This window comes from Trichoderma gamsii, assembly GCF_001481775.2.
Source record: "Trichoderma gamsii strain T6085 chromosome Unknown Scaffold_17.2, whole genome shotgun sequence".
In the NCBI taxonomy this organism is placed as follows: domain Eukaryota; kingdom Fungi; phylum Ascomycota; class Sordariomycetes; order Hypocreales; family Hypocreaceae; genus Trichoderma; species Trichoderma gamsii.
In genome coordinates this window covers 649,327-676,181 of record NW_020171354.1, presented here as the reverse complement: position 1 = coordinate 676,181, position 26,855 = coordinate 649,327, and the positions used below count along the sequence as shown (strand labels likewise).

At 50.1% G+C, this 26,855-nt stretch overlaps 9 protein-coding genes across 9 annotated transcripts; 2 read left to right on the top strand and 7 right to left on the bottom strand.

The window, feature by feature from the left end:
- Positions 1–265: 265 nt before the first annotated feature.
- Positions 266–1,319, bottom strand: TGAM01_v205598 (catechol dioxygenase; the record flags this gene model as incomplete). Its single annotated transcript, XM_018802916.1, has 3 exons — positions 266–466; positions 543–978; positions 1,036–1,319. The coding sequence occupies 3 exons, from the start codon at positions 1,317–1,319 to the stop codon at positions 266–268; spliced, it is 921 nt and encodes a 306-aa protein (XP_018664033.1).
- A 1,332-nt stretch (positions 1,320–2,651) lies between these two features.
- TGAM01_v205597 (carboxy-cis,cis-muconate cyclase) lies at positions 2,652–4,052 on the top strand (the record flags this gene model as incomplete). Its single annotated transcript, XM_018802915.1, has 3 exons — positions 2,652–2,942; positions 3,030–3,138; positions 3,214–4,052. The coding sequence occupies 3 exons, from the start codon at positions 2,652–2,654 to the stop codon at positions 4,050–4,052; spliced, it is 1,239 nt and encodes a 412-aa protein (XP_018664032.1).
- A 333-nt stretch (positions 4,053–4,385) lies between these two features.
- On the bottom strand, positions 4,386–6,272 carry TGAM01_v205596 (hypothetical protein; the record flags this gene model as incomplete). Its single annotated transcript, XM_018802914.1, has 4 exons — positions 4,386–4,917; positions 5,012–5,681; positions 5,769–5,995; positions 6,055–6,272. 4 exons carry the CDS (start codon positions 6,270–6,272, stop codon positions 4,386–4,388), a joined length of 1,647 nt encoding a protein of 548 aa, XP_018664031.1.
- A 738-nt stretch (positions 6,273–7,010) lies between these two features.
- Positions 7,011–8,723, bottom strand: TGAM01_v205595 (hypothetical protein; the record flags this gene model as incomplete). Its single annotated transcript, XM_018802913.1, has 1 exon — positions 7,011–8,723. One exon carries the CDS (start codon positions 8,721–8,723, stop codon positions 7,011–7,013), a length of 1,713 nt encoding a protein of 570 aa, XP_018664030.1.
- Positions 8,724–10,054: 1,331 nt separating this feature from the next.
- Positions 10,055–11,667, bottom strand: TGAM01_v205594 (hypothetical protein; the record flags this gene model as incomplete). The annotated part of the gene is made up of 4 exons (XM_024549670.1): positions 10,055–10,189; positions 10,285–10,839; positions 10,898–11,067; positions 11,133–11,667. The coding sequence occupies 4 exons, from the start codon at positions 11,665–11,667 to the stop codon at positions 10,055–10,057; spliced, it is 1,395 nt and encodes a 464-aa protein (XP_024405619.1).
- A 412-nt stretch (positions 11,668–12,079) lies between these two features.
- Positions 12,080–12,814, bottom strand: TGAM01_v205593 (hypothetical protein; the record flags this gene model as incomplete). The annotated part of the gene is made up of 1 exon (XM_018802911.1): positions 12,080–12,814. The coding sequence occupies one exon, from the start codon at positions 12,812–12,814 to the stop codon at positions 12,080–12,082; it is 735 nt and encodes a 244-aa protein (XP_018664028.1).
- Positions 12,815–13,880: 1,066 nt separating this feature from the next.
- On the bottom strand, positions 13,881–16,111 carry TGAM01_v205592 (glucose-regulated protein; the record flags this gene model as incomplete). Its single annotated transcript, XM_018802910.1, has 5 exons — positions 13,881–14,057; positions 14,118–15,365; positions 15,421–15,661; positions 15,727–15,911; positions 15,974–16,111. 5 exons carry the CDS (start codon positions 16,109–16,111, stop codon positions 13,881–13,883), a joined length of 1,989 nt encoding a protein of 662 aa, XP_018664027.1.
- Positions 16,112–17,472: 1,361 nt separating this feature from the next.
- Positions 17,473–20,056, bottom strand: TGAM01_v205591 (hypothetical protein; the record flags this gene model as incomplete). Its single annotated transcript, XM_018802909.1, has 3 exons — positions 17,473–18,680; positions 18,749–18,949; positions 19,003–20,056. The coding sequence occupies 3 exons, from the start codon at positions 20,054–20,056 to the stop codon at positions 17,473–17,475; spliced, it is 2,463 nt and encodes an 820-aa protein (XP_018664026.1).
- Positions 20,057–20,722: 666 nt separating this feature from the next.
- TGAM01_v205590 (T-complex protein 1 subunit epsilon) lies at positions 20,723–22,614 on the top strand (the record flags this gene model as incomplete). The annotated part of the gene is made up of 5 exons (XM_018802908.1): positions 20,723–20,732; positions 20,804–20,821; positions 20,881–20,929; positions 20,981–22,097; positions 22,153–22,614. 5 exons carry the CDS (start codon positions 20,723–20,725, stop codon positions 22,612–22,614), a joined length of 1,656 nt encoding a protein of 551 aa, XP_018664025.1.
- Between the last annotated feature and the right edge of the window lie 4,241 nt (positions 22,615–26,855).

The window sequence follows — 26,855 nt, the reverse complement described above, 5'->3', positions numbered from 1 at the left end:
CAATGGGGCGTGTGCTGGGTATTTCTATCCGCGTAATTTCCTCTTCCATCAAAAAGTGATATGAAAATAAAATGCTATATACTATGTAAAATAGTAAATGATACAATACATATACGCAAAACTAGCTGATAATACAACCGAACGATGATTTTTCCCTTTGTCGTCATTCTAACCCCCATCCAAATTATACATGAAAACACATGTGGCTAGCCAAATACCGCTGCAGCCTATCTTTTGCTTTCTCTATTTTTTTTCCTTCTCTGTTTTAGAACTGCTTGCCCTTGTATCCCTTGGGCGCCAAAACGACATTGTATTCCAGATCTAGAGTAGCCTTGTCGTCGCCCTTGAGGGGCTTGAAGTCGATGATGAGGTCGTCCTTGACAGCGAAGACGGTGTCAGTGGCCAACCAGGGGTCGTCCTTGGGGTAGAGCTGAGTTGTGCATCCCTTGTATTCGGGGTGAGTGACCTATTACAAAATATCTGATTAGCAATGCTCTTGGATTGCATTTGTCAGTTGAAATTGGGTGTGTGTTGAAACTCACCATGATGTGAATGTGGGCAGGGCGCATGGGGTGGCGATCCATCAGCGTCAGCAGCTTATAGGAAGGACCATCGGTAGGCAGAGAGTAGGCAGTAGGGTGGTAGCAGTAGAACCAGTATTTGCCGTTCTCGTCGGCCTTGAACTTGCCGCGCAGGTTGTTGGGGCTCTGGTTCTCGGGGTCCTGGAAGTCGTATTTGCCGTTGGCGCTGGCCTGCCAGATGTCGAAGACGGCGTTGGGGATGGGCTTGCCGGTGAGCAGGTCTGTGATGGTGCCGTGCATCAGGGCGACGCGGCCGGAGGGGTTGGGGTCCTGGATGATGGAGCCGCCGTTCTCGCGGAAGGGGGCGTTGGGCGACCAGAAGGGCCCCAGGATGGATGATGAGGTGGGATCAATGTCGCCCTCGGCGACGATCTTGTTGGCGATTTCATCAACGAGGCTAAAGTGGCGTGTTAGTCAAAGGGTGCTATAAGGGTACATGTAACGAATGACATACGACTCCAAGCCAAGCACATCAGACACTCGATGGGCCTCGTTTCGGGTCTTGGTTGAGATCTGGCCCACGGCGTTGATAAAGTGCACGCCCGTCATCCACTCGTCCACGGTAAGCTCGACCTCGCGGGCAAAGTCGTGCAGGTGAGTTAACAGAGCGCTCATGACCTGGCGGTTGCGGGGAGTCATGTTGGGGCCCATGGTCTCAATGACACGCTTGGTGAAGGTAGGGTCGAAGCGGGCCGACGCGCCGTTGGTGGTGCCATTTGTGGTACCGTTGGTAGCCATTTTGTGTATGTGTTGTTGGTGTTTAGAGACCTTTGTGTGTGATTATCGAAAAACGAGACTGAGGCTTTGCGGGGGGTATCTATCAATGTGTGAAACTAGGTACTAGAGCTGTATGTATGGATGATGCAAGAGGGAGGAGGAGTCAAAGACTAAGAATGCAATGAGGAATGGAGTATGAAAGAAAGATAGAAGACGGTGGGACGTTGAGATATATATATATAAAGATCTTCAGGTGGTCATCCTCCACCCGCACGTAATATCAGGATCTGACTTGTGCATGCATGCATAGATAGCTGCACGGCGGGTAAAGAAACTGCTGTCAGACACAATAGCCTCGAGGTCAGTGGTCGAAGGGGGCAAAGTGTGGGGAAAAACGCGCGATGGGCCATGAAGCCACCGGCACATGGGGGAGTATTTTTTAGCCACCTGGGGTTGCGGAAACGAGGTCCGGGAGCTGGAGTCGGGACTGCTATGTTGCTGCTGTGCGAACGGCCCCCGGAAAAGCCGCGCCGGGGCAGACACAGCTGCTGCAATACCTACAACGGCGCAGCATCAGTTTGCATGTGGCACTTGATTAGCTGGCTGCATGCATTCCTTACTTCACGCTCGTAGTTGTAAATAGTTTCATTCGATTCAACATCTGGTGATAGTAATATTATTTGACTATGAAGCAGCAGTAGATATTACAACTATACAGAGCATCTACAGCATCAACATCCCCGGATAGCCCTCCCGCCGCATCCCCCACGGATACAAGCCATTAACTACCCGACACTGCACCCATCAGTCCCAAAGTCTCACGTTGCTTCTCCAGTCCCAATTACCGAATCTACAAACCGGCCGGGAAGCCCCTCATTTCCATCTCTTTAGCGCCTGCGGCCCCCCCGCCAGCCCCCCGAACCCCACTTTAGGCGAGCGAGGCGAGCTCTTACTCTTCTTAGCACAGGTGATGTCGTTTTTTTGCCCCGCGATTCTCTAGGTGCCTATTGATCGTTTCAGTTCTGCGGTTTGAATCCCGGTCCAACGAGCGGCAAACAAATGGCGAGTTATTTCCTGCTGCTTCTCGATATTCTTGTAAGGGCTCCGGATATAGCGGCGCCAATTCGAGGCACGTATAGAGAGCGGCACTAGCATCGGGAAGTTTTTAGCACCATTCGAGGCTTTGGGGGATGCAAGGTCGACAGGGGGATAAAGGAATATCCTCGATCTGAAGCTATGATGTAGTCTGTAGATGCCGTATCAATTTCTCTTGAAGCTCATCACATCACTGCGCGTGCTGTCGCGTCACTAATCCTGCATCTTCATACTCTTCATCGTACGACCCTGCTTTTCATGAGCTCAAACCGGCTTGCAACAGCGGTTCGTTCAAAGCTCCTCGCACCAACCACTAGTACCCACATTCGCGGCCGACAATTGCGACAACTATCGCGACGCACAAACGGCGAAATTGGTGAGAAGCCAAAACTGCCCTCGAAAATGGGGATTCACCATCTCATGGTCGGCACGTGGACGCCGCCCGGCGCCATCTTCACGTTTGCCTTTGACGACGAGGCGCTCACGCTCAAGCTCGTCAAGCGCACCGAGATTGCGCATGACGAGCCCATCTCATGGATGACGTTTGATGTAAGCTCAGAAACGTAGTCCAAAAACGAATTGAAGGGCATACATATATCGTGGACAGAAAAAACTAATGCATCCCCTGTATAACAGCACGAGAAAAAGGCCATCTACGGAGCTGCCATGAAGAAGTGGTCGAGCTTCAATGTCAACTCGCCCACAGAAATCGTCCACCAAGTCTCCCACCCAATGCTTCACGATCGTACGTCTCTCCCAGGTCAACTATATGTATACCAAGTTCGAAGAATCTAATTCTAATCCTCAATCTTGTTTACAGCTCAAGCCGCCTCTCCCGAAACAAACACCCGCGCCATCTTCCTCCTCGCCGCCAAAAAGCCCCCCTACGCAGTCTACTGCAACCCCTTTTACAAACATGCCGGCCACGGCTCCGTGTTCACTACCGACGCTTCCTCCGGCGCCCTGGTGAACAACGTCCAGAACTACGAGTACCAGCCTAATACGGGCATCCACGGCATGGTATTCGACCCAACAGAGACGTACCTCTACTCAGCCGATCTCACGGCCAACAAGCTCTGGGTCCACAAGAAGCGACAGCCCGAGTCCCCGGAGCTCGAGCTCGTCGGGGCCATCGACTGTCCAGACCCACGCGACCACCCGCGATGGGTCGCCATCCACCCATCGGGCAACTATCTCTATGCCCTCATGGAAAAGGGCAACCGCATCTGCGAATACCTCATCGATCCCGCAACTCACCTGCCCGTCTTCACGCACCGCCATTTCCCCTTGATCCCGCCTGGCATTCCCAATCGCTGGACCCAGTACCGTGCCGACGTGTGCGCTCTCTCATACTCGGGCAAGTATCTCTTCGCCTCGTCTCGCGCCAACAGCTTCGATCTCACCGGCTACGTCGCCGCCTTCAAGCTGTCTGATGAAGGTGTCATTGAGCGCCAGATCTGCCTGAGTCCGACACCCACGAGCGGCGGCCACAGCAATGCCGTGGCGCCGAGCGATTGGACCGACGAGTGGGTTGCCATTACGGACGATCAAGAGGGATGGTTGGAGATATATCGGTGGCAGGACGAATTCTTGGCGCGGGTTGCGAGGGTGCGGGTTCCAGAACCTGGATTTGGCATGAATGCTATATGGTATGATTAGAGATGTGAAACGAGGCGTTCAACAATGATAGAATAATAGAATAAACAAGTAAAGGGGCAAGAAGAAAATCAACGACATTGATAGTATTGATACAAGGAAAAGGGACGTTTGCCCCGAAAGCCCATAGGATAGATTCCACGGCCCTTGAAAACGCTAGCATATTAAGTAAGAGTGAGATACATGAAACAAAATCTCGTGTCCTAGCCACACAATCGTCCTTTTCGAAGCACTATTCCATAGTAGCATTTGCACTCCATCGTTCGCTACTTGTTTTCATTGCTCTCGTCGTCTCCGCACACATGTATTGAAGCAGTATTTTCACATTGCCCATCGTTATCTTGTTCCATTCTGGTCTTTGCCCAATAGTGGCGTTGTTTCGGTGTGCTCGTCTGCGCCCGCTGCTTCGCCATTGACCGGCTTTGCAGGCTCGGTTGTGGTGGTCGTTACTACTGTTCCCAAGCCTTGTTTGATCTTGAACACGCTTCCTCTCGTGCTGCTGCGAGGATTCGCCGCGCGGTTCGCGGGTCCGAGCCGGAGTTGCTGTCGCATCTCATCAAGCGATGCTTTAACAGGCACCGGACTCTTTCCCATGCGGCCATCGGGACCTGCTGAATGTTGGCGCTTCATGAACACAGCTGTCTTGGGAGGGCGCTCAAGGTGACCTGAGTCACTCTTATAAGAGCTGACGTCAAGGGTCTGACCTTCGGGATGTTTGTGGTTATTAGCCACAAGGTCCGGCGTCTTCCTTACCGCCACTCCTGCGCCTGGATTGTCACTGTGCCTACGGTGCACTCGAGGAGCAGGGGTTAGACGCCGGATAGCCTTGTGCACGTCGACATAGACGTCTGATTCGTCGACAATTTCCCTATAGGGCCTCGCGTTAGTAACAGACAGCATAGCACGGCTCAGGATATTTTATATCTGATAAGGGACCACAAATTAGAAACTCCAGCACTCACTCTCCGATAAGCTCTTCGATGACATCTTCCAAGGTTACCACGCCAAGCGCGCCGTGGTTGGACCCAGGAAACTCAGAGACCAACACCATGTGAGATTTGCCCTCTTGGAAGAAGTTGATGATGTCCAGGCAGCTCGTCTCAGGCCGTGTTTCTACAACGGCTCCCAGTTGCACTTCTCTAACCGGAATGCGGTCATCGGGATCGTACGTAATAAGGGTCTTAACAAGAAGCATTCCCACGAAGTCGGTTGGGTTGCCTGAGCGGTAGATTGGAATTCGCGAGTATCCAGAAGAAAGAATCGTATCCATGGTGTCCTCATCCAAGATATGGTCCTCTGCAAGCGTAAACACGTCGTCCATGGGAGTCATGACTTCTGATACGGGCTTGTCCTTGAGATCCAGAACGGCGGTGATGATGGTGACCTCATCTTGGTTAAGTCGCTCCGACACTTCGCCAAGAGACTTGTGTAGAGTCACAAGCGTTTTGAGGCCACTCTTTTTGTATACGGTACCGTGGTCCTCTCCCAGAATCCAATCGAGAAGCTTGGCAGTGGGCCAGGCTATCGGACTCAAGAGGTACATGAGGAGTAAGACGGGTGTGGACATGATTCCGCCAATCGGCAGGCCAAATCGCACACACACAGACTGAGGCACGATTTCGCCAAAAATGACTGCATTCGGGATTAGTATGGAAGAGTCGGCCGACACGATGAGAGCAAGCAAACAAGTGGTAAAACAAGGAGGCTACAAGTGCTCACCGATAAGGATTGTGCTGCCTATGATAGCGGCAACACCGCCGCCCAAGAAGCGGTCCAGTACCACGGGGAGCGATTCGTTGACGATGACGTTGGCGAGTAGCAAGGTGACCAATACCCAATGCTTTCCCCTGTTGAGCAGCCGAAGGACTCGTGCCGCGTTCTTGTGTTGCGGCTCGGTAGGATCGCCAGAGACGACCTGGAGGTAGATGGAGTCTTGGCCCATCAATCTGCTACAGTGTCAGTCACCCGTGTCACGGTTGCCAAGGACTTGAGGTCAGTCACATACGCGATGGTCAAGCCGGCAAATGCACCGCCCAGCAAAACGAGCGTCATCGACGCGACGGCCAGCACCCATACGGGGGTGTCTGTGTGCTCCCCAAGACGCTCTTGCGACGATACAGGCGCCGCCGAAACCGCCGTAAAGCAGAGGCCGAATACTCGCCCCAAGCCCAGCACCGCAGGGCGGAAGCTGGCGAGGCCTCCCGGGGCGGCTCTCGTGTTCATCGCCAGAGTTCGAGTTGGGTGGCTTCAATCGTGCCGCTACAGGCGCCGGAGAAGAAGTATGTCGGTAATGCGTTCGTCACTGTCGGGGAGAGAAATGGCGGCCGGCGGATAAAGAGTAGGCGATGCACGTCCCTGCGACGACAAGACCCGCAGTCCCGGCTAGCTGCTGACGGTCGCTGCCGAAAGCTCGAATTGTCCGGATCGTAGGAAGAGCGAGACAAGCGCTGCTGAAGTATGCAGTAATGAGAAAAGAAGAGGCTGTCGTCTGTCCGAGCTGCAATCGATAGATTTAGGGTTCCGCAACCGTGGAGGTTGAGACCTGTAGAGGAGAGAGAGAAATGAAAGGAAAGTTGAAACTCGGCTCGAAGCTTCGCAAGGCAGGGAAGCTTTACAAGCCCTGTGGGCCGCTGGAGGCTAGCGGCCTCTTGCTGCTGGCACAAGCGCTGTGATGACGACGTTTCCTTGTTCCTGCGCCAAAAGCGGCCCCACGCTTCGGTAGCTCGGCAGTACATGCTAAGCGCTACTAGAGGTATAAGACAATTGTACGTTGCAGCTTGAAATATCTGGTTTTGTTGATCAATTGAAACATTGTATTAGCAAAGTCACTATTTAAGCTTAATACAGAGCTATATGATAGCTAGAAAGCGGTAAGCCAACACCTGGCTGCTGTGTGCCATCCGATGTCTTTGTCTTTGCTTTGCCTAAATCACAAGCTATGGCCATCTACCGCGCACCGGCTTAATCGAGCTGGACTAACACCACATCCAGGATTCCTTCAGACCGGCGCAGCCCCTCCATGACCTCTTCATCTACTGGTCTATCTATGCCCAGAATCATCAAAGCCTCGTTTCCCGGCTTCACAGCATCAGAGGCACCTTGCTTCGATTCTTCGTCCAGGCTCGCGACCTGCATGAATCGGATGTTGATTCCATGAGATCCCAGCACCATACCGACGCCTCCAATCTTGCCCGGCTCGTCATAGTTGTGCAGAAAGATCATTGTCCCCTCCGGCGTGAAAGTTGCGTTGAAGCGATCCAGCTTGGAGATGTACAGCCGCTTGTCTGATGCGTACCCCTGGATGACTTGCTCGCCGCTGCCGTCGTCTGCGTGTGCCTTGAGCGTCACCAGGTTTGCATATGACAAATCGCCTGGCTGATGTGAGTGCGTCTCGCTGATGATGATGCCCTTTTCTTTGGCAATCATTGTTGCGTTGACAATGTTAACGTGAGACTCGCTAAAGGAGGCAACCAGCCCCTTGACGAGCGCGGCATACAGCGGTTTCGTGTTGGACATTCCTGCCAGGTCGCCATGATAGATCAACTCAAATTTGCGGCCACCAACCAATCCTCCCTTGGCCCTGACGAAGTGTTGAGAGTAAAGACGCCCCATCTTCTCGACCAGCTGCACAAACGGCTGCACCTTGCGATACTCCTCGGGCAGGATGATTGGCGCGTTGACGGCGCTGGTGGGAAGGCCACCCCTTAAGATTTCGAGCACTTGCGTGCATACATCTATTGAGACGTTCTCCTGTGCCTCGACGGTAGAGGCTCCCAAGTGAGGAGTGGCCACTACTTTGGGATGCCTGGCGATCTGGCCAGCAGCTGAGTCTGCTTTCGGAGGCTCCGAAGTGAAGACATCAATTCCTGCTCCGGCAATCCATCCCTCATCGAGAGCCTTCACCAATGCAGCCTCGTTGTATACTCCGCCACGAGCGACATTAAGCACTCGGGCAGTCTTCTTCATGCTCTGGAACTCTGCTTCGCCAACAAGGTCCAGCGTCGTCGCTAGCAAGGGGGTATGGATAGTTAGAAAGTCCACGATGGGAAGAATTTCCTTGAGGTCAGACACCAAGTCGACTCCCGCCTGGCGTGCCATGTCTGGGTTGGCATATGGGTCGACAGCTACAACTTTCATGCCGAGGCCCTTTGCCATTCGTGCAACATTCATGCCAACCTTGCCCAGCCCAACGATACCGAGAACTTTTCGTCCCACTTCGATACCGACGAGTTTGCTTCGTTCCCAGCCTCCTTGTTTTAAACTTCCATCTGCTCTGCCAACGTTTCTAGCAGTGGCGAGAAGCAGGGCTATTGTGTGCTCTGCGGCAGCGAGAATATTTCCAGAGGGCGAATTGACGACAATGATGCCCCGGGACGTTGCAGTTGGCACATTGATATTGTCAACACCAACACCTGCTCTTGCCACCACGCGAAGCTTCCTGCCGGCGAGTAAGACCTCCTCCGTTACCTTGGTTTCCGATCGGACGATTAAACCATGATAACTTGGGATCTGAGCGATGAGTTCCGTATGGGTTAAGCCCAATTGGACGTCCACGTCAAAATGCGGTTCTAACATTGCCAGGCCATCTGGCGAGATTTTCTCAGGGATAAGAATACGAGGTCGAATACCGCCAATGTTGTTGGTGGTACCAATGCTCGTCGCCATTGGTGCCATCTCTTTGTGTATCAGGTTTCGGAAGGCTTCAGCTGCCACACGACAGACAGCAAGTACAAAGACTTCCCAAGAGAGTAACTTAGAAAGGTATGTCAGTGGAAAGATCAAGATGCTATGCTCAATAGAACTTAAAATAAACGCTAAGAGGTGTTGGAATGAGAAGAATCCGCGTACGTCTTATATGACGTTTCGCGACGCTGGGCGACCCCTCAGTAAGCTTTCGACGGTGGCCTTTTGACGCTGTGAAACGCCACGCGCGCACAGTCATAGGCACAACTAACAGATAACCAACGCTCCAATCCTGGTGTCTACGGGCCTGTCGTGGCTTGCATCAAAATGAGACGAGCGGTGTATCTATGCGCCCATTCAGAGATGCAGATGCAACCTTGCAAGTATGCACGGGTCGACTAACTCTCGGGCAATGGATGATCGGCATAATCTATGAATATTTTGGCCGCACGATCTAATAGGCCATCCGCCCGTGTACGGTAACTAAAGGCGACTCTGTTATGTTATGCAATTTGGTATTACTATCTTGTTACACTCCCCCCACGAAAGGGTAAGGCACACACGCAGAAGCAAATGGCAGGAAGCACACCAAACGAATTGGCGTGGGCGGCTAATGTCCTATGAAGTCCCTTGGCAAGCCAACCTTGGATGATCCCAGCCCGAGATGCGGAGACTTAAGCGATCGATCTTGGGGAAGCGGGGGAGGGGCGTTGGCTTCTGGCTAAAGCTATTCCGGGGTTGCTCTGCAGCTCTGTGTATATATAGCCGCTCTTGTTTCAGTAGTGGTAGTAGCAATACGGCCCGTTTGGCGAAGCGGTTTCGGTGTATCTATTGAGGCAATGCTGGGTGGTATGGCCTGATTTCTCTTCCTTCCAGCGTATAAGTGGAATCTCGTCTGATTCGGGGATTCAAAACCCCCCACTAGGCGACTTCTCGCTCTGCAATTGTTCGCGATATTGCCTGCTGCTTTTGGGGGTGGGAGATGCTGTGTGATTGGTGTATTAGTTGCTGACGTGCATCTTTAGAACAGAGATATCCACCGACTCCGACGTTGCACCATACAAGGCTTCAATTGGATTTGAGAAACCTGTGAAAGACGGTTCCCTTGCATGGAGTTGACACCCAGCCGGTAAGACTTATGATGAAGCGATGCACGAAAATGACTAAATTGCTCGTTTGCATATATATGACCTGTGAGATTGAGCCACATATCCAAATACCCTCAAAAGACGAACATGCATGACAATCGTCCTTGCATATGAAGACGTATGATTCCGAGTTATCCGCCAAGAATTGAAAACCAGGACTCTGTTTTGAGCAGTTTACTCGTCCTCATCATCATCTTCTCCGGCCTCGTCATCGCTATGCACCTCTTCGTCATTATCGCCATCTTCCTCTTCACTCTCTTCGTCGTCGAGACTAGGGTCAGGCATCACAACGCTATTGAGAAAAGTGATCTATCGTACACCACAGTCAGCACGTAAATTCGAAATGGAAATGTATGCAATAAATTGACAGCTTGATGTAACCGCCAGCCATAGGGAAGACATACAAAGGTTAAGAGACCCCTCATTATCTCTTTGATCTTGGCCTGTGCATCGTCACTGCTCAGGACACTGTCGTCAAGCTTGGTACCGATAGTGAAGTTTCGAAGCTTTAAAAGCTCTATATCACGATGCGTGACTTCGTAGCCCTGAATTACCGAGTTAGCCAACCATAAGCAAGGGGAACCAGTCATCTTGGCAAAGTCGAGATGGGGAAGAATAATGTGGCCCATGCAAATAAAGCGACGCAGAAAGATACACACCATTGGCCTCTTCTTGAGCGCATTGTCTTGGTTCCGTGCCACAAAAGCCTTTAACACGGCCTCCACCCCATCCTTCTCCTTTACTGCCGGGAAAAACACCTTTTTAAGATGCGGATCGCTGAATGCCCGTCGCCATCTCCTCGGCCTCTCATCGATGCTCGCCCGCAGCTTGGCTATATACGCCGCCTCGGGATGCCACAGCCCGCCGCCTATGAAGGTGGCCTTGGGCTCGCAGTGGATGTAATATACCGCGTAGGGACCTTTTTTACCTGTGCGGGACCAAGCAGCGGAGAAGTGAGCCTGTAGTTCAAAAGTAAGTTTCACAAGTAATAGTTTGGTGATATTTGGGTTTGCGTACCTTGTACGGCGTTGGGTCTTTGCTGAAGCGAATGTCACGGTGGATGCGGAAAATGACATCCTTTGCGGGAAGTTCGGGGATGGTTTCGTCGACCTCGATGAGTGTCTGTGTGGTCGCGTCGACGAATGACTGCCAGTCTTTTAATGCTCTCCTGTATTCTCCATCGTGTGCTGCGTCGAGCGGCCAATTAGCAATGGAATTGATGCGAAAGGACAATGACTGTTTGTCTGCTCACATTTCAACCAAGGTCGCTTGTTGTTTGCCTTTAGGTCTTTCAGAAACAGCATCGTATTCTTATGCACATAGTGGTCTTCATACGGAACGCCTCCCGTATCCCGTAGTTTCTCTAGAGGAATGATTGTAACCTTTCGTGGGCCGTCGTCGTCGTCGTCGTCGTCGTCGTCTTCATCGTCATCATTATTGTCTTTATCATCCTCATCCTCATTCGGCGTATGATATTGATCCTCATCAGACTCTTCTTTGGCTTTCTTTGGAGGCCGTCCTCGGGGTTTCTTCTTGGGCTGCACTTCCACCTCTTCCTCTGAATCTTCGTCAAACTCTTCTTCGTCTTCATCAGATTCATTCAATGCTTTCCTATCCCGCTTTTTGGGAAGAGTTGCTTTCTTTTGGCGTCCGCCAACAACTTCTTCACTCTCATCTTCGCTCTCAAAGTATACACTCTTCAGCTGCGTGCTAGACAAGCGGCCGGAGCGCCGGCGCGTGCCGGTCGACTCCTCTTGGATGGGAGCTGATCGCTTAGCAGCAGGCATTTTTGGGGCAATTAAAGGAGCCAAAATTTGAAACGTGAAGCTCCAATGGCAAAGTGAAATTTATTAAAGGACAAAAAAAAAAGATAGCCTCACTCTCCCTTTGTTGAGACACCTTGCGGAAAAGCTGGCTCGATGTCGTAATCCACTTACCGTGACGGCGCGTCTTTTCGATGCGAACTGAACCGCGCTATCACGTGATATTTCAATTTACAGGACAAGACTTCGTGGCGAGCTATCAGAGCATCTTGGGAAGATCAAAGAGTCATGAGAATAACTCCTTTTTGCTTTTTTAATATCTAGAGCGAGTTTCAAATGTTCTCATTGTGATTATCCTCACGTAAACCCTGTCCAATTGCCTGATTCTGCAGCATTTACCACTAGACCTTGCTAATAAATCCCAAAATACACTGTCTCATAAGCTTTGGGCATTCCCGCAGGCTTGTCCATTATCTCGTTCCCCCGCTTGTCTCTCCCAAGGCATCTCCGTCCGCTCAGGCGCAGAAGCCTTGTAAATCCCCCTCATAGAACGAAACATCTTCTTCAAAAACTCCAAATCCTGAGCCTTTGCACTAATCCACTTCTCAGCCAGTGCCTCCTCACTCTCGTGCTCTGGCCCCAGCGCTTGAGCGGCAGCGGCACAAATCCTCGCCACGCTGTGCATCCTCTTAAAATCCTCCTTTGGTATCGCGTCCATTTCTTCCGGGAGGTAGATTATGTCGACGACTTTGTAGAGACGCTGTGCAAAGGTCATGGTGAGAATGGGCTCGGATTCGCAAAACTTGAGGAGCTTCCTCTTGTAGGTGGTCCATTTGGCTGGAGGGATGGCCGAGAGCTCAGAGGTGAGGTATGTGAGTGTGCCTTCGAGACGCTCGCGGCAACTGTTTGCTATGGCAGGGTTGAAGGTGGCCTTGGGAGGCTGTTGATCTTGGAGTTCTTTGAGGCGGCAGATGGTGTTTGTTATCTGAAGCTGCTTGAGTGCCAGCTGCTCTGCGGTCACGTCACGAACCATGTCGAAGAGCTTCTTAATCAGGTCTTCTTGAGTATCATCTTCTTTTACTTCTTCATGCTTGATAATTTCGAGGCTATCAAGGTTTCCATCCTTCGACTCGACTTTTGGAGAAGTCGCCGTAGGGCCATCGAGCTCCATGGCTTCGTTATCCTCGCCATGAGTTGAGCTGTCCTTCAATCCAGTGGTTCTGGTTGGACTGGACTTGATTAATGATATCTTTATTTTCGGTCTCTGAATTTTGTAAACAAAATCAGCAAATCTGTGCCGGCAATATTTCTAACGGAAAATAGGAAAGGAGAGAAAAGAAGATTCAACTCACTGGTCGGGATACGGATCCTTCCTCTGAAGCCAACGTCTGATGATTGCCAGTCGGAGAATCTGCCATAATAGCCGCTTGAAGAGACAAAAAGAATTTTGCGAAGATAAATGCTTGCTTGCTTCGCTTATTTGAATCTACAGCCAGTAGAATACGGATGTGGTTGTTTTGACAACCTCGGGGAGCAAAGATGTGTTTCAACCTAAAGAGACCAGTGCATCAGAAATCAGAAGTCTCGATGCAAGAAATTGAGGTGAAAAGAGAGTTGTTTGAAGAGCAGTCCTGTTTCATGTGTGATCTTTTAAACAATAGTTGATATAGAAACGCATCGGGCTGCGAGCCACCTGGCAGCCTCAGTCTGCGGCTGCTGTACTTGGTGCGAGCACACAAGATCACGGTGCCGCAAAGATTGGAAAGACTATTAATGTGAATCAGCAGCTTATTTTGAACCAACAATGATCATCATAGTGATCAATACCTAGCCATTACTTCTCTTGATAATACTGACGAGTTGGGCCGTGAGCCAGTCAACATGTTTGATGCTCCTTGGAATGAAAGCCTGCAGCCACTACCACCTAGTCCTGCATGACTTGAGAAATATTTGGAGAGAAATCAATGAGCTTCCTCAAGCAAATGCATGGATATCATTCATGCTACAGCAATTATTCGGCACTGAGGGGATACGAAAAGCTCACAGCAAACTCAGCCATCACAAGCACACATTCGTTAGGTAGGTATCAAATTCAAACTTCAATCTATGCATCTACTTTACAATTGCAGAGTTGCATTCAGATTTAATAAGACTAAAAACATATCCGCGTCATAACCGACGATAACACCGGGGAACTTCTTTGGTTCCTCTAGATAATAAAACATCTATGCATTTTTTTACAGTTCGTCATGGAAGTCGCCATCGTCCTCGCCACCAGCACCCTGGTACATCTTGGAGGTGATGGGGTAAGCGACGTTGGACAGCTTCTCCTTCTGCTCCTCAAAGTCCTCGGAGGTGGCGTCGGCGCCGTTCTCCTCGAGCCACTCAGTAGCCTCCTTAACAGCTTCAAGAATCTATGACAACAGTTAGCAAAATATTCGCTTCATCGCAGAAATGAGTCGAGTTCAACTTACAGTCTCCTTGTCTTCCTCATCAATCTTGCCACCAAGACCCTCCTCGTCGTTGACCTGGTTCTTGAGGCTGAAAGCGTAGTTCTCAAGACCGTTACGGGCCTCAATGCGCTCACGGGTAGCCTTGTCCTCCTCGGCGAACTTCTCAGCCTCAGCGACCATGCGGTCAATCTCCTCCTGGGTGAGACGGCCCTTGTCGTTGGTGATGGTAATGGACTCCTGCTTGCCGGTGCCCTTGTCGTGGGCAGAGACCTTCAGAATACCGTTGGCATCCAGCTCAAAGGAGACCTCGATCTGGGGAACACCACGGGGAGCGGGGGGAATGCCGGTAAGCTCAAACTTGCCGAGGATGTTATTGTCCTTGGTCATGGAACGCTCACCCTCAAAGACCTGGATCAGGACAACGGGCTGGTTATCAGCAGCAGTTGAGAAGATCTGGCTCTTGCGAGTGGGGATAGGAGTGTTGCGGGGGATGAGCTTGGTCATAACTCCACCGGTGGTCTCGATACCGAGAGTCAGGGGGTTGACGTCCATGAGGACAATCTCCTCAGTACCCTCCTCACCGGAAAGAACACCAGCCTGAACAGCGGCACCGAAAGCAACAGCCTCATCGGGGTTGATACCCTTGGAAGCCTTCTTGCCACCAAAGTATTCCTCAATCAAAGACTGAACCTTGGGGATACGAGTGGAACCACCAACGAGAACAATGTCATCAACTTCGCTCTTCTTAACGTTGGCGTCCTTGAGAACCTGCTCAACAGGCTTGAGGGTCTTCTTGAAGAGATCCATGTTGAGCTCCTCGAACTTGGCTCGAGTAAGAGTCTCGGAGAAGTCGTTGCCCTCGAAGAAAGCCTCAATCTCGATACGGGTGCTCATCTGGGAAGACAGAGTTCGCTTGGCCTTTTCGGCCTCACGCTTGAGCTTGCCCATGGCCTTGAGGTCCTTGGAGATATCAACGCTGTTCTTCTTGTTGTAGGCCTTGGCCAAGTAGTTGATGACACGCTGGTCAAAGTCCTCACCACCAAGGTGAGTGTCACCGGCAGTAGCCAAAACCTCAAAGACACCGTTGTCAATGGAAAGGAGGGAGACATCGAAGGTACCACCACCAAGATCGTAGACAATGATCTGGCGCTCACCATCAGTCTTGTCCAGACCGTAGGCGATAGCGGCGGCGGTGGGCTCGTTGACAATTCGCAGGACGTTGAGACCGGCAATGACACCGGCATCCTTGGTGGCCTGGCGTTGGTTGTCCTGCAAAACTGTTAGCACGAGGTTGCAATGTTTAGAACTAGGACAAAGAACTTACGTTGAAGTAGGCGGGGACAGTGACGACGGCGTGGGTGACCTTCTTGCCCAAGTAGGACTCGGCGACCTCCTTCATCTTGCCAAGGATCATGGCGGAAACTTCCTCAGGAGTAAACTGCTTCTTCTCGCCGTTCACCTGGACCTGAACAATGGGCTTTCCATCCTTGTCAATGACCTTGTAGGGGAAGTGCTTGATATCAGCCTGGATGTCCTTTTCGGCGAACTTGCGACCAATCAATCGCCTGCGCAACTGTTAGCGATGATGTTCTCATATACATCTCAACGCGCATTGGAAGGTTTGACTCACTTGATATCGAAGATGGTGTTGGTGGGGTTAGCGGCGGCCTGGTTCTTGGCTGAGTCGCCAACCAGACGCTCCTCATCGGTAAAGGCCACGTAGGAAGGAGTAATTCGGTTACCCTGATCGTTGACGAGAATTTCGACCTTGCCCTTCTGCATCACACCGACACAGCTGTAGGTAGTACCCAAATCCTAAAAGAGCAAACGTGTTAATATGGTGGGGGTTGTCTTCAGCCTTGTCCATGTTCACTTACAATACCGATAACAGTTCCGTAGTTGTCCGCATCGTCGCTGGCATTGACCTTTCCAACAAAGGCCAAAGGAGCGAAGAGCAGGGTGATCCAGCAGAGCAGACCCAGGCCCAAGGCCAGGGAGCTCCGTGAACGAGCCATTGGGAAGAAAATGTGGTTTTTGGAAAAGAAATGTACCCCGCGCACGTATAAGCCCGGTGATCAGCTCAAACGAAAAAATGAAAAGGAAAATGCGCAGCGATTTAACGCAGCGAGCTCAATTGTTTCCTCAGACCAGGCGTATTCACCAGGCGAGGGGGTATCTTTGCTGAAGAGAAAAAGGGAAAAATGGGTTGGAGAAGAGAAAGGCGACGATCGGCCAATTTATGAATGCTGCCCCAGAAAAAGTTGAAGTGTCCAGAAGGCTCCAAAAAGGCCAGATTTCAGGTAAGTTCAAGGTACGGGTCCCTTGCGCGAGCCAAACAGGGTCCCCAGAACCTTCTGCCCCGCACGTGACAGGGGTCTTATATCTGCGTACTGTGATGTCGCGCAGATTTAGGCACGTTTGTACGGTGCGTCTCTGTCAATGATACGGAGCACATGGCGCCCTGCACCTGCTCGCCGGGCATTTTTGACAGCCTACCAAGAGGCTCCAGACACCACACCTACCTATTTGGAGGTGCTGTGAACAGCCAACGCCACACGTTCTCCATTTTGCCCCTCCAGCCTCCAGGTCGAAGAGGCCACGCTTCTGGGGGTTTGATATTAGACGCTGACGGAGGAGTTTCGATGCTATTCCAATAGCGTGACTCAGAGCTACAACTACGGGGTTCGGCGGCTGGCAAAATGGGACCGAGCCTTGGTATTAGGCACAATATCATCACGGAACAGGAAGCTGTTTGCTGTTAAAGCGCTCTGGCCACGTTGTACATTGATTGCAGGCTGCCTTTCTTTCTCGCCTTCTATGTATAGTTCGCTTATGCTTATATGTTTCGTATCCGGTGTAATAAGCGCCAGTCTTCCTTCAGGCCAAGTATATTATACTAGCCATTTCTCCGCTTCAGCACTCGGCATTTCCTAGTGGATACCGCAGAGGCAAACGCTCTGCTGTCAAGTTAAGATTTGCCACAATGAGGCTGAAGTTCTATAAGTGCAGTGGATTGCCACGCATATGGGCTGGTCTGTGGCTACGTGGTATCAATTTCCTTGCCAGTAGAATATTTCTCTACCTCACGTCAAGTACCAGATAGTGTGCAAGGCTTGCTGGTAGATGCTTCAATTTCGCTGCCTTGTCATATTCTTGATCGGTACCAGGCTGATGAGCTCAGGTTGTAGCAAAGGAAGATCTTTCGAAATCCACGGTTTAATCCAGATATGGCACTTTTGATATTGGTATACGCATCTTATCTAACAAGCGCCCATTTTGCTTTTTGTTGGAAAAATTTCCCCATTCTATACCCGTAATCCAAAGAATAAAGAATAAAAACCCGAAGAATACAAAGGAAAAGGAAATAATGCTAGTTTTACTCTAATAAGCCAGCAGCTATGGTTTCACCTCCGCTTCGTATAACAACCCGTTGTCCGGCTTCCAAGGGAACCTTTGCCTCCAGCTTGATTAAAATCCGAGCCACTCCTCCGGGCTGTACAACCTTGGGCTTCTTCTTGACGACTTCGCCGGTGGCCTTGTCAAGAGTAGCTGCTAAAGATTGGATCTGGCCTGCAGCGTGGAGTCTGCCGCGGTGAAGATCTACTGGCATTGGCATCAGATGCTCAAATGCCATAGCTTTCATAGTAAACGTGTCCCCAACAGCGATGGGATCCGTTGTGTGGCAAATGATGTCGCCGATTTTAATATGAATCGGGTCAATATTTGTCAAGGCAACGCTGACATTCTGGCCAGCTACTGCCCAGTCCTTGGCCTCGGTATCAAGCATGATAGATTTGATGTACGCCGACTCCCCGCTTGGCTGCACCAGCACAGCATCGCCAATTTGGATTGTTCCCGAGTCTATACGGCCAGCAAGAGTCGTAGTTCCCTGCTGCGAGCGGAAAATCTCGGAAATCGCCATCCGGAAGGGCTTCTTTAGAGCTCGTGCGGTTGACGGCCCAGATGCTTCCAAGCCCTCTATTAGAGTAGGTCCTTTGTACCATAGTCCAGCCGCATCTTCTGTTCTCTTGACAATGTTGTCTCCGTTCAAACCTGATATGGGAATAAACGTGACATGCTTATCTTGAAACCCGAGGCCAGTCAAAAACCCTGAGACTTCCTCTGAAATTTCTTGGAAACGATCCTGGGACCACCCGACCATGTCAAGTTTGTTTACAGCAACGATCAGCTGTTGAACACCTAAGCTCCGTAGAAGCAGAACATGCTCTCGTGTTTGGCCTTTCAGCCCCTTCTCGTAAGCTCCAGTATTGGCATCGATAACAAGGATTGCAAAGTCTGCCTGACTGGCTCCAGCAATCATGTTGGGCACAAAGTCTCGATGGCCCGGAGCATCTAGAATTGTAAACTTTGTTGACTCAGTCTCGAAGTGGTTGGTGGCAATATCTATCGTCACTCCTCGGTCTCGCTCTTCACTTCGCTGGTCCATGACCCATGCCAACGCGAAAGACTGCTTTCCAATCTTTTCACCTTGTCTACGGTATTTGTCGACTGTACGCTCCTCAACAAGCTTCAGCTCTAGAAGAAGTCGGCCCATTAATGTACTCTTGCCAGCATCGACGTGTCCTAAACAAGAGTCAGCGACAGTCACCTCAAGGCGGTAATCATTCTTAGAACAACATGATGAAACGTACCAACGACTACGAAACTAGCATTCCTCTTGCTAGCATTTTGTTCGAATTCCTTGATAACGTCGAGGCCTTTGCTATTAGGCGGCGGCCCGTCGTTAATCTTAAGGCTTGAGACACTGCTCGCAAGTCCCCCCTCTTTGGCGGCTTCCTCGTTCTTTTGTGATTTCTTCGTGGTTTTCGGCGTGGCTGGGGTTTTCTTTCCCGCTGGTTGAAAAAATTAGAATTAGCCCATCATTTCGCCTTAGCAAAATTCGAACCTTTCGCCTGAGCTGCGAGCACAATATCGTCTGGACTGGGTTCCGAGAAGGCGTTGGCTAGAAAGGAGGAAGACTGAGTGTATGGCATTGCAAAAACATGAGGTCTTTGCGCTTGGTCTGCCTCCAGAGTCGAGCCGAACAATGTGCGCGCGAATGCAGAAGGAGCATGGCTATGGCTCGCCACCAGCTCCTCTTCAATTTTGGTATTGACACTGAATTCGCTTTCATTGATGGCTGACGAACCAACCTGTCCCCCAGCAGAATTGCCACCGGCGCCTTTTGGTATCTCTTCCTCCTGCGCCAGCGCATTTGAGGCCACTGCTGAGTCGGGTTGAATCTTTGAGCCAAGGCTGGTATTCTCCTTGTTGCGACTATCGGAGAGCGAGAGCTTCGATACTTCGTCTTCTGGTGGAGTGACTCTTTCTTGATCCTTCTTCTCTTCGGCCTTTTTCTTGCGAAGCGCGGCCAGTGCTTGGAGCTTTGACATCTTAGGGGCGGAACTGCTGCCTCCCAAAAGCCCTCCAACAGAGTGTGGTGGCTCAATAAATATAGCTTCTCGTTCTTTCGGTATCTCTAGCCACGGCATATCGTCGAAAAATGTCGGAGATATCTGAGGCTTCCTTACAGCGGGAAACATGTGTGTGTGCAGAGGAATACCGTAAAAGCTTGCGGAGTATGCATCGTGCTCAGGCGATTCGCGATTTGCTTCCAAGGTTCGCAAAAACAGGGCTTGGTTGGTTGGTAAGGGAAACGCGCCAGTCTTACCTTCAGGTGCCTTCTTCGGCGCCGGTTTAGGAGCTGCCTTTGGAGCTGGCGCAATAAAGGTTTTTGTCAGGTAGGCGACAGATTTATCGATGTCGTAGTAGTAATGCCATAAAGCTTCTTGTATTTGCGCAACTGTGACTTTGCTTGCTTCCGTCCCGAGAGCTTTCTGTACTTCTGCGGTACCTTGCTGCATCGCAACCTTGTCTTCAGCACTCATTCCGTCCTCTTCCTCAAAGTCGTCATACTGGTCGACGAAGTCGTCGTCGTCGTACGTGGTCGGAGGCGCCATTGCGATGTCGTATACAAGTGCTTTTCGAGTTTGTTCGATTTTGTTTATAGCAGAATATGTACTGTGTCGAGCTTTGTGGGTGAATTTGAAAGGTTGATCTGGCTGGCGGCGCCGAACGTTTTCCCGGGACTAGCTGCTTTGTATGACGAGCACTCGGGGTTGACTCATTGATCGATTAGGCAGACGCTTTACAGCCGCCACCGCGCAGTATCAGAAATATGCCTCGCGATAATTATGCAAGCTTCAGCTAATGTTGGAAATAAATTTCAAAACCAAAAGAGACGAAAAGTCAAATGCCGACAATGAACGACTAAACCTTAATCCGTGCAGCAAGCAGCCCAGCGCTCCTTTAGCTTCCAAGACAGTCGCTGGTCGTGAGGGGCAACTGTGCTCCATCCGCTAGATTAAGTCATGGAGGGGCAATTCCAGAAGCTTGATAATATGGCGGGGTGCCGGTAGGCGGACTTTACTTTGTCCGTGTCCCGCACCCTTTGTAGTGGGAGTTGTAGGCAACTCCCCCCAAGTGGTCGAAAAATTCGGGCACGATCGTGGAAAGCTTGAAGCTGTACTCTGTCACCAAATCAAGGGGGTAATTATTTTTGGTGCCGAGACCGATCGATTTTCACTTGTCTGTACAAATCCAACAACAAGTTTCCCCCAGCCAAGATGTCGCTGAGTAAGTCGAGACCGAATCAAACGATGGCCATAGTCAGGGGGGACATTCAAACTAACAAGTACGCACTTTAGATCTAGATGTTTCCAACGGTAAAGGCTCCGAGGACCCGGATATGGCCACGAAATCGCAGCTAACATTCAGCGCGCAGCGGCGGTAGTGAAGGATGAGCAAGGTCGGCCCTTCATTGTCGTTAGAGAGTAAGTTCCAAAAACTCGTGTGCAGCTGCCTGCTGTCTAACAGCGGTCTAGTCAGGGGAAGAAGAAGCGCCAGTTTGGCAACGAAGCTGTCAAGTCACATATCCTCGCTGCCCGAACGGTCGCCAACATCGTCAAGACATCACTCGGTCCTCGCGGTCTCGACAAGATTCTCATCTCACCGGACGGCGACATCACGGTCACGAACGATGGAGCCACCATTCTCCAGCAGATGGATGTCAGCAACCACGTTGCCAAGCTGCTAGTGGAGCTGTCAAAATCACAGGATGAGGAAATTGGTGATGGCACAACGGGTGTTGTTGTCCTCGCTGGTGCCCTCTTGGAGCAGGCTGCCGACCTCATCGACAAGGGCATTCACCCTATCCGTATTGCCGACGGCTACGACCAGGCCTGCGATATTGCTGTCGCCGAGCTGGACAAGATCTCAGACACGATCGAGTTTACAAAGGAGGAGACTACCAACCTGCTCAAGGTCGCACGGACGAGTTTGGGAAGCAAGATTGTCTCCAAGGCTCATGACCAGTTCGCCAAGATTGCTGTTGACGCGGTTCTGTCGGTGGCTGATCTTGAGCGCAAGGATGTGGACTTTGAGCTGATCAAGGTTGACGGCAAGGTCGGTGGCGCTCTCGAGGACACCATTCTTGTCAAGGGTGTGATTATCGACAAGGACTTTTCTCACCCTCAGATGCCCTCAGAAGTCAAGGATGCCAAGATTGCAATCTTGACTTGCGCTTTCGAGCCTCCTAAGCCCAAGACCAAGCACCACCTCGACATCACAAGCGTAGAAGAGTTCAAGAAGCTGCAAAACTACGAGAAGGACAAGTTCATAGAGATGATTCAGCAGATCAAGGATACCGGCGCCAACTTGGCCATCTGCCAGTGGGGTTTCGACGATGAGGCCAACCATCTACTGCTCCAGAACCAGCTCCCCGCTGTTCGATGGGTTGGCGGTCCTGAGATTGAGCTGATTGCCATTGCAACCAATGGCAGGATAGTGCCTCGCTTTGAGGATCTGAAGGCTGAGAAGCTGGGTTCTGCTGGCATTGTCAGAGAAATGTCTTTCGGAACAACAAGGGAGAAGATGCTGGTTATCGAGGAGTGCGCCAACACCCGAGCTGTGACTGTTTTCGTACGAGGAAGCAACAAGATGGTATGATGGAAAGACTCTTCGCTTAATCGAATACCAGCTGACATGGAATATCTAGATCATTGACGAGGCTAAGCGTTCTCTCCACGATGCTCTCTGCGTTGTAAGAAACTTGGTAAGGGACAACCGAGTCGTATATGGAGGTGGTGCCGCAGAGATCGCCTGCTCCTTGGCAGTAGAGGATGCTGCAGGCAAGACTCCTGGTCTGGAACAGTATGCCATGCGCGCCTTTGCTGAGGCCTTGGATGCCGTCCCCATGGCCCTGGCCGAGAACAGCGGTCTCAACTCCATCTCAACCCTGGCAGAGGTGAAGAGCCAGCAGGTCAAGGCAGGCCCTGAGAACAAAGGAAAGCTTGGTGTTGACTGCATGGGACGGGGCGATAACGACATGAAGTCCGCTTTTGTCATTGACCCGTTGATTAGCAAGAAGCAACAGCTGCAGTTGGCGACACAGCTGTGCCGAATGGTTCTCAAGGTTAACAATGTCATTGTGTCTGGCGCTGATGATAACGATTTCTAAGGAGCTTCGGTTCAAGCATAGATTAGGGGGTTTATATCAAAAGCATGGTTGGTCAAATAGAAACCACTTTGCTCGTTACCGCGAGCTGATAATCTAAATCAATCTACAAAGTTTATATGGGCTCGTGTTTCATCTATATTAGTGCAGTATTTGGTGCCATGTACTTCTCTGGCTCCGAACAAAATGTCCTTATAAATTGGGAATTCCACCATGGTAAGCCAGACCATATAGGGACACTCATCAACCAGGCAGCTCAGGCAGTTCAGGCAGTTCAGGCAGCTCAGGCAGAATCTACTGTACTGTGGCTTTATCACTAGGTACCCAAGTTGTATAAGATGGCTTGAAGCTTTCCTCTATATTCTCGTCCGTAATTTCAGCCCTCCATGTGCCCCATACGATCGAAGATCATAGGTTTATACGACTATACCATTTTAGGGAGACGCGTACTGTTCCCTGACGGCCTTCTATCATCCTCTCTATACTCAGATTCGGATAAAAAGACGTCGTTCAGGTTCTTCGTCATTGTCAAGTATGAGATGCTGCCATGGTGTTCAAGGTTCGTCCACATCTGGTGAATTGAGGCACTGAATTAAGTTGTCATTCTCGCTGCTCTTTATAGAGGGAAGCAAATAGGAGAGTGACAGTAAGTTTAAGGTCTTGCTATTAATACATGTAATAAAGATTTATATGCCATTCTAATATATTGCACTACATTTATTAGCATAGCATTCACTAATTTTTTCAGGATTTCATCCATCTTCCAAGGAGGCAAGGCTGGCTTCCGTATAGGTGGCTTCTTTGTTGCTGTAGCGTTTTGTCATATTTGCTATAGGGCCATTGGCAAGTAATTCTATCTTTAGTGTAAAAGATTTATCTTGAACCTTATCAAGAAACCTGGATAATCCGGCTTTGTTGGACCTTGATGGCCAAACTGACTGAATATGGCGTTTTTTTCCCCACACCCTTATCTGCCATTTTGTCAAGCGAGGGACTATTTGACAAAACTTTAGTCTGCGGTTGATTCCTTGTGACTCTCTACTAAAACATTTATATATCTCGCCTTTCCCAGGCACTCCATCCTCCCAACATCTCATCCCCAACATACGGCTCCATCTCTTCCACACTAGAACAATCGCGGATTAACCAGCTACATTATTCGATTCCAACAGAGACCAGCCATCACTATCAATATGGACTCTGTACAAATTACGAACGGCACATTCATGGCCGAATTACCAGATTCTATCGTGGGCAACGCCAACGTTTTTCTGGCCGCAATATCTGACTACATCGATCTCGACATCACCAGTTCCCTCCTAGCCGAAATCTTAAACTGGCTCAATCTACCCCAAATCGCAAGCTACCTCAATCTCGAATTCTATAAACCACAAGTTTTGGTTCTGCTGAGTTCTTTACTATCTGGCCTATCCGACATTCTACTTATCGTTGGAAGCATAACATGGGCCATCTTTCAAGACCAATCGGCTTCTCGCCTCACGTTTGTGCCGAGCGAAATACAAAGGATCTCCCACTCTCTCAAGTCCAAATCTTTCAGCAACGGGCTTTTTTATACCGGACGTTTGATATGGAATTGGCTATCACACGTAACCATGTACATTTTCATGAGGCCACCTGGTGAAAAGTCATTCTTACAGCTGGTAATCATCAGCTCGCTTCCACTTACTGTACCTTACAACTTCTATTCCAAGCAGCCGATTCTATCAACGTTCTGCCTTATGCTCTGGGGCCAGCTCTGGCTAAAGGATATGTATTTGGGACTTATATGTACGGTATCCTTCGCGCATTCTTGATGTGATGTTGGCTAAAGCTAACGTATATGTTCACTGTAGGTCCTTTGGCGATGTCAATTCCATTTATATCGGAGCTACTCATTCTATCACACTTCGCTGAACTTGTGGAATGTGCATGCTGGGCACCGGATGGCCAGGAATGGCAATATTTTCGAGATAATTTCTATGCCAAAGTCGTTGTACGATCTTCGCGGGAAATATGGCGTGCTACCTGGATATTCTGGCCCCTACCTACCGTGCACTTGGAACCACTCCATCAACAGGCTAAATATCACTGTGAGCGCGAATCGTATCTCAAACGGCCGCAACATGTAGCCAGCAAAGCGCCAGATGAAGCAAACGTGTAGACCTTTGGTATAGCTAGATATGCAGACTCAATAGAAGACATGAACTTCTGTTCAATAAGAAACTGTATTCGACCAAAGCTTCAGTGACTGGATCCCAAAAAGTTATCCAAAGATAGTGAAGTTGATCCCCCTTGGCCAAATCAAGTTCAGATGGCGCCTTGCTCGCATTCATCTTTCAGTTTCCGTTCAAATCCTGGTGATATACTGGTGAGGCTCGCTGTGGGCGTGGGTGCCTTGTCAAGCTTGCTGTCTGGCATAAGCTCGCTTGATGGAGGTATATAATGCGTGTTCGCCGAGTATGCGATGGCGAGCTGAATTCTGAGCGCTGATATCCCTGATAATTCGGGGCTTTGCAAGCATTTTTGACACTTTCTTGATTGAAGGATAAGAAATGATATCGCTAGTATCCAGACATAGTTTCCTATGGAAGGAAAGCTCTACTTCCCTTTGAATTAGTGATTTTGGTTGTGTCGTAGCAACAGCGCTCAGGTGCTCCTTTTTGCGCGTATCGTTCTTACCTTCTATTTCTATTATGCTCGGTTAATTGTTGACAAGGAAAGAAAATATATAGACGTAGAGTCGTGGCAATGATTTTGTTGTTTTCTTTTGTTCTGTATAGACTCCCAGCGCCAGCGACCCTAAAAACCATGGAGCCTATCTATATATTTAAAACCATGTCAGTGCTTGCTAGTTTTCCTTCGCAACACTGGGTATATCATGCTAACATCTTACTATTAGTCTTTATCCCGTTGTATGTCTTATCACCTCGGTGCTCCTGTTCGTTGTCGCCTATGTAGGACTGGTACTCGTCCTACAGATCATCATGCACTTCTTCGGACATCTTGACTTGACAAGCCCCGACACCCTCGTACCGGTACTTGTACCTGGGTTCCAGCGGGGAAACTCCCTTCTAAATTATTGGGTCGAGCCGATTTTTTTCGGAGGACGGACTATCAAATCCATCAATACGCCTAACATGGCACCGACAGCGTGGAGGACCTGTGGGAGTCGTGCCATTTATCCATGTGGCTTCGACCCCGGATACTACTCAGCGATGCCGCACCAATAAGTTGACATGAATTTCGCGGGCGATAAGCTCGTTTGAGAGACGCAACTCAAGACCCTATTGCAGACCATACCTTTTCTGATGCAGGAGACTATTGGGCATCGGGGAGCCAGTGCTGTACAATCCTTTATGCTACAGGACGTGGGATGGGACGTCGTTGGATCTTGATGGGCCGCTACTCATCAAGTGATACAACTTTGATCTATACGAGCTGAGCGCTATTCGGGTTACGTCGGGGGCCGCAGGACCTTGAAGGCGAATGAAACTCCCTTCTAAATTATGTTTGGTGTCTCCATGTGGTCCGGCCTGCCATGGCGGAATATTCTCTTCATAAAGACACTTTGTTCGGAGTTTGAGATTGAGAAGGGTGAAGAGGGTTGTATTGCAACAACTAGGACTATCGAAGATAGGAAGGGATATACCCTGACCAAGAGCAAACAGATCGTTGCAAACGGATTAACAAAGTCGGCTTGCCAAGAGGGTGGGTCTGTGACCACTCAACAGAGATCAACATATCTTGAAGGCGAACGATATTCCCTTCTAAATTATGTTTGGCGTCCTGTCTTTACGTGGTCCAGCCTGCTATAGCGGAATATTGCGTTCACTTGCATTACGCATGGGGGGTTTGCACTCGAACACTCGCATACGAAGACGACTCCTTGGTCCGTCTCTCAAGACGGGTCGCTGGTGACCCTTACTCCAGCATCCTTGCAGATGCGCGGTCCTCAGTCCGGCGCAGGGTATTCTGTTTGGAGTTTGAGATCAACACACCTTGGAGACGAACGAAACTCCCTTCTAAATTATGTTTGGTTTGGCCGCGGCTTTGCGAAAAGTTGTCTCTTTCTCGATTTCACCTTGGGCATTAACATTCTCAACAATCCGATTCAAAGCACACAAGCTGATTTGATTCTACATAACAACAATTGAAAACTACCTAGCTATGGGTATCCGGCTTCATCGTTCTTCGGGGTCGTCTCTTCAAATTCTTCTATGGCCAGCGCTTCTTGCCGAAGAATT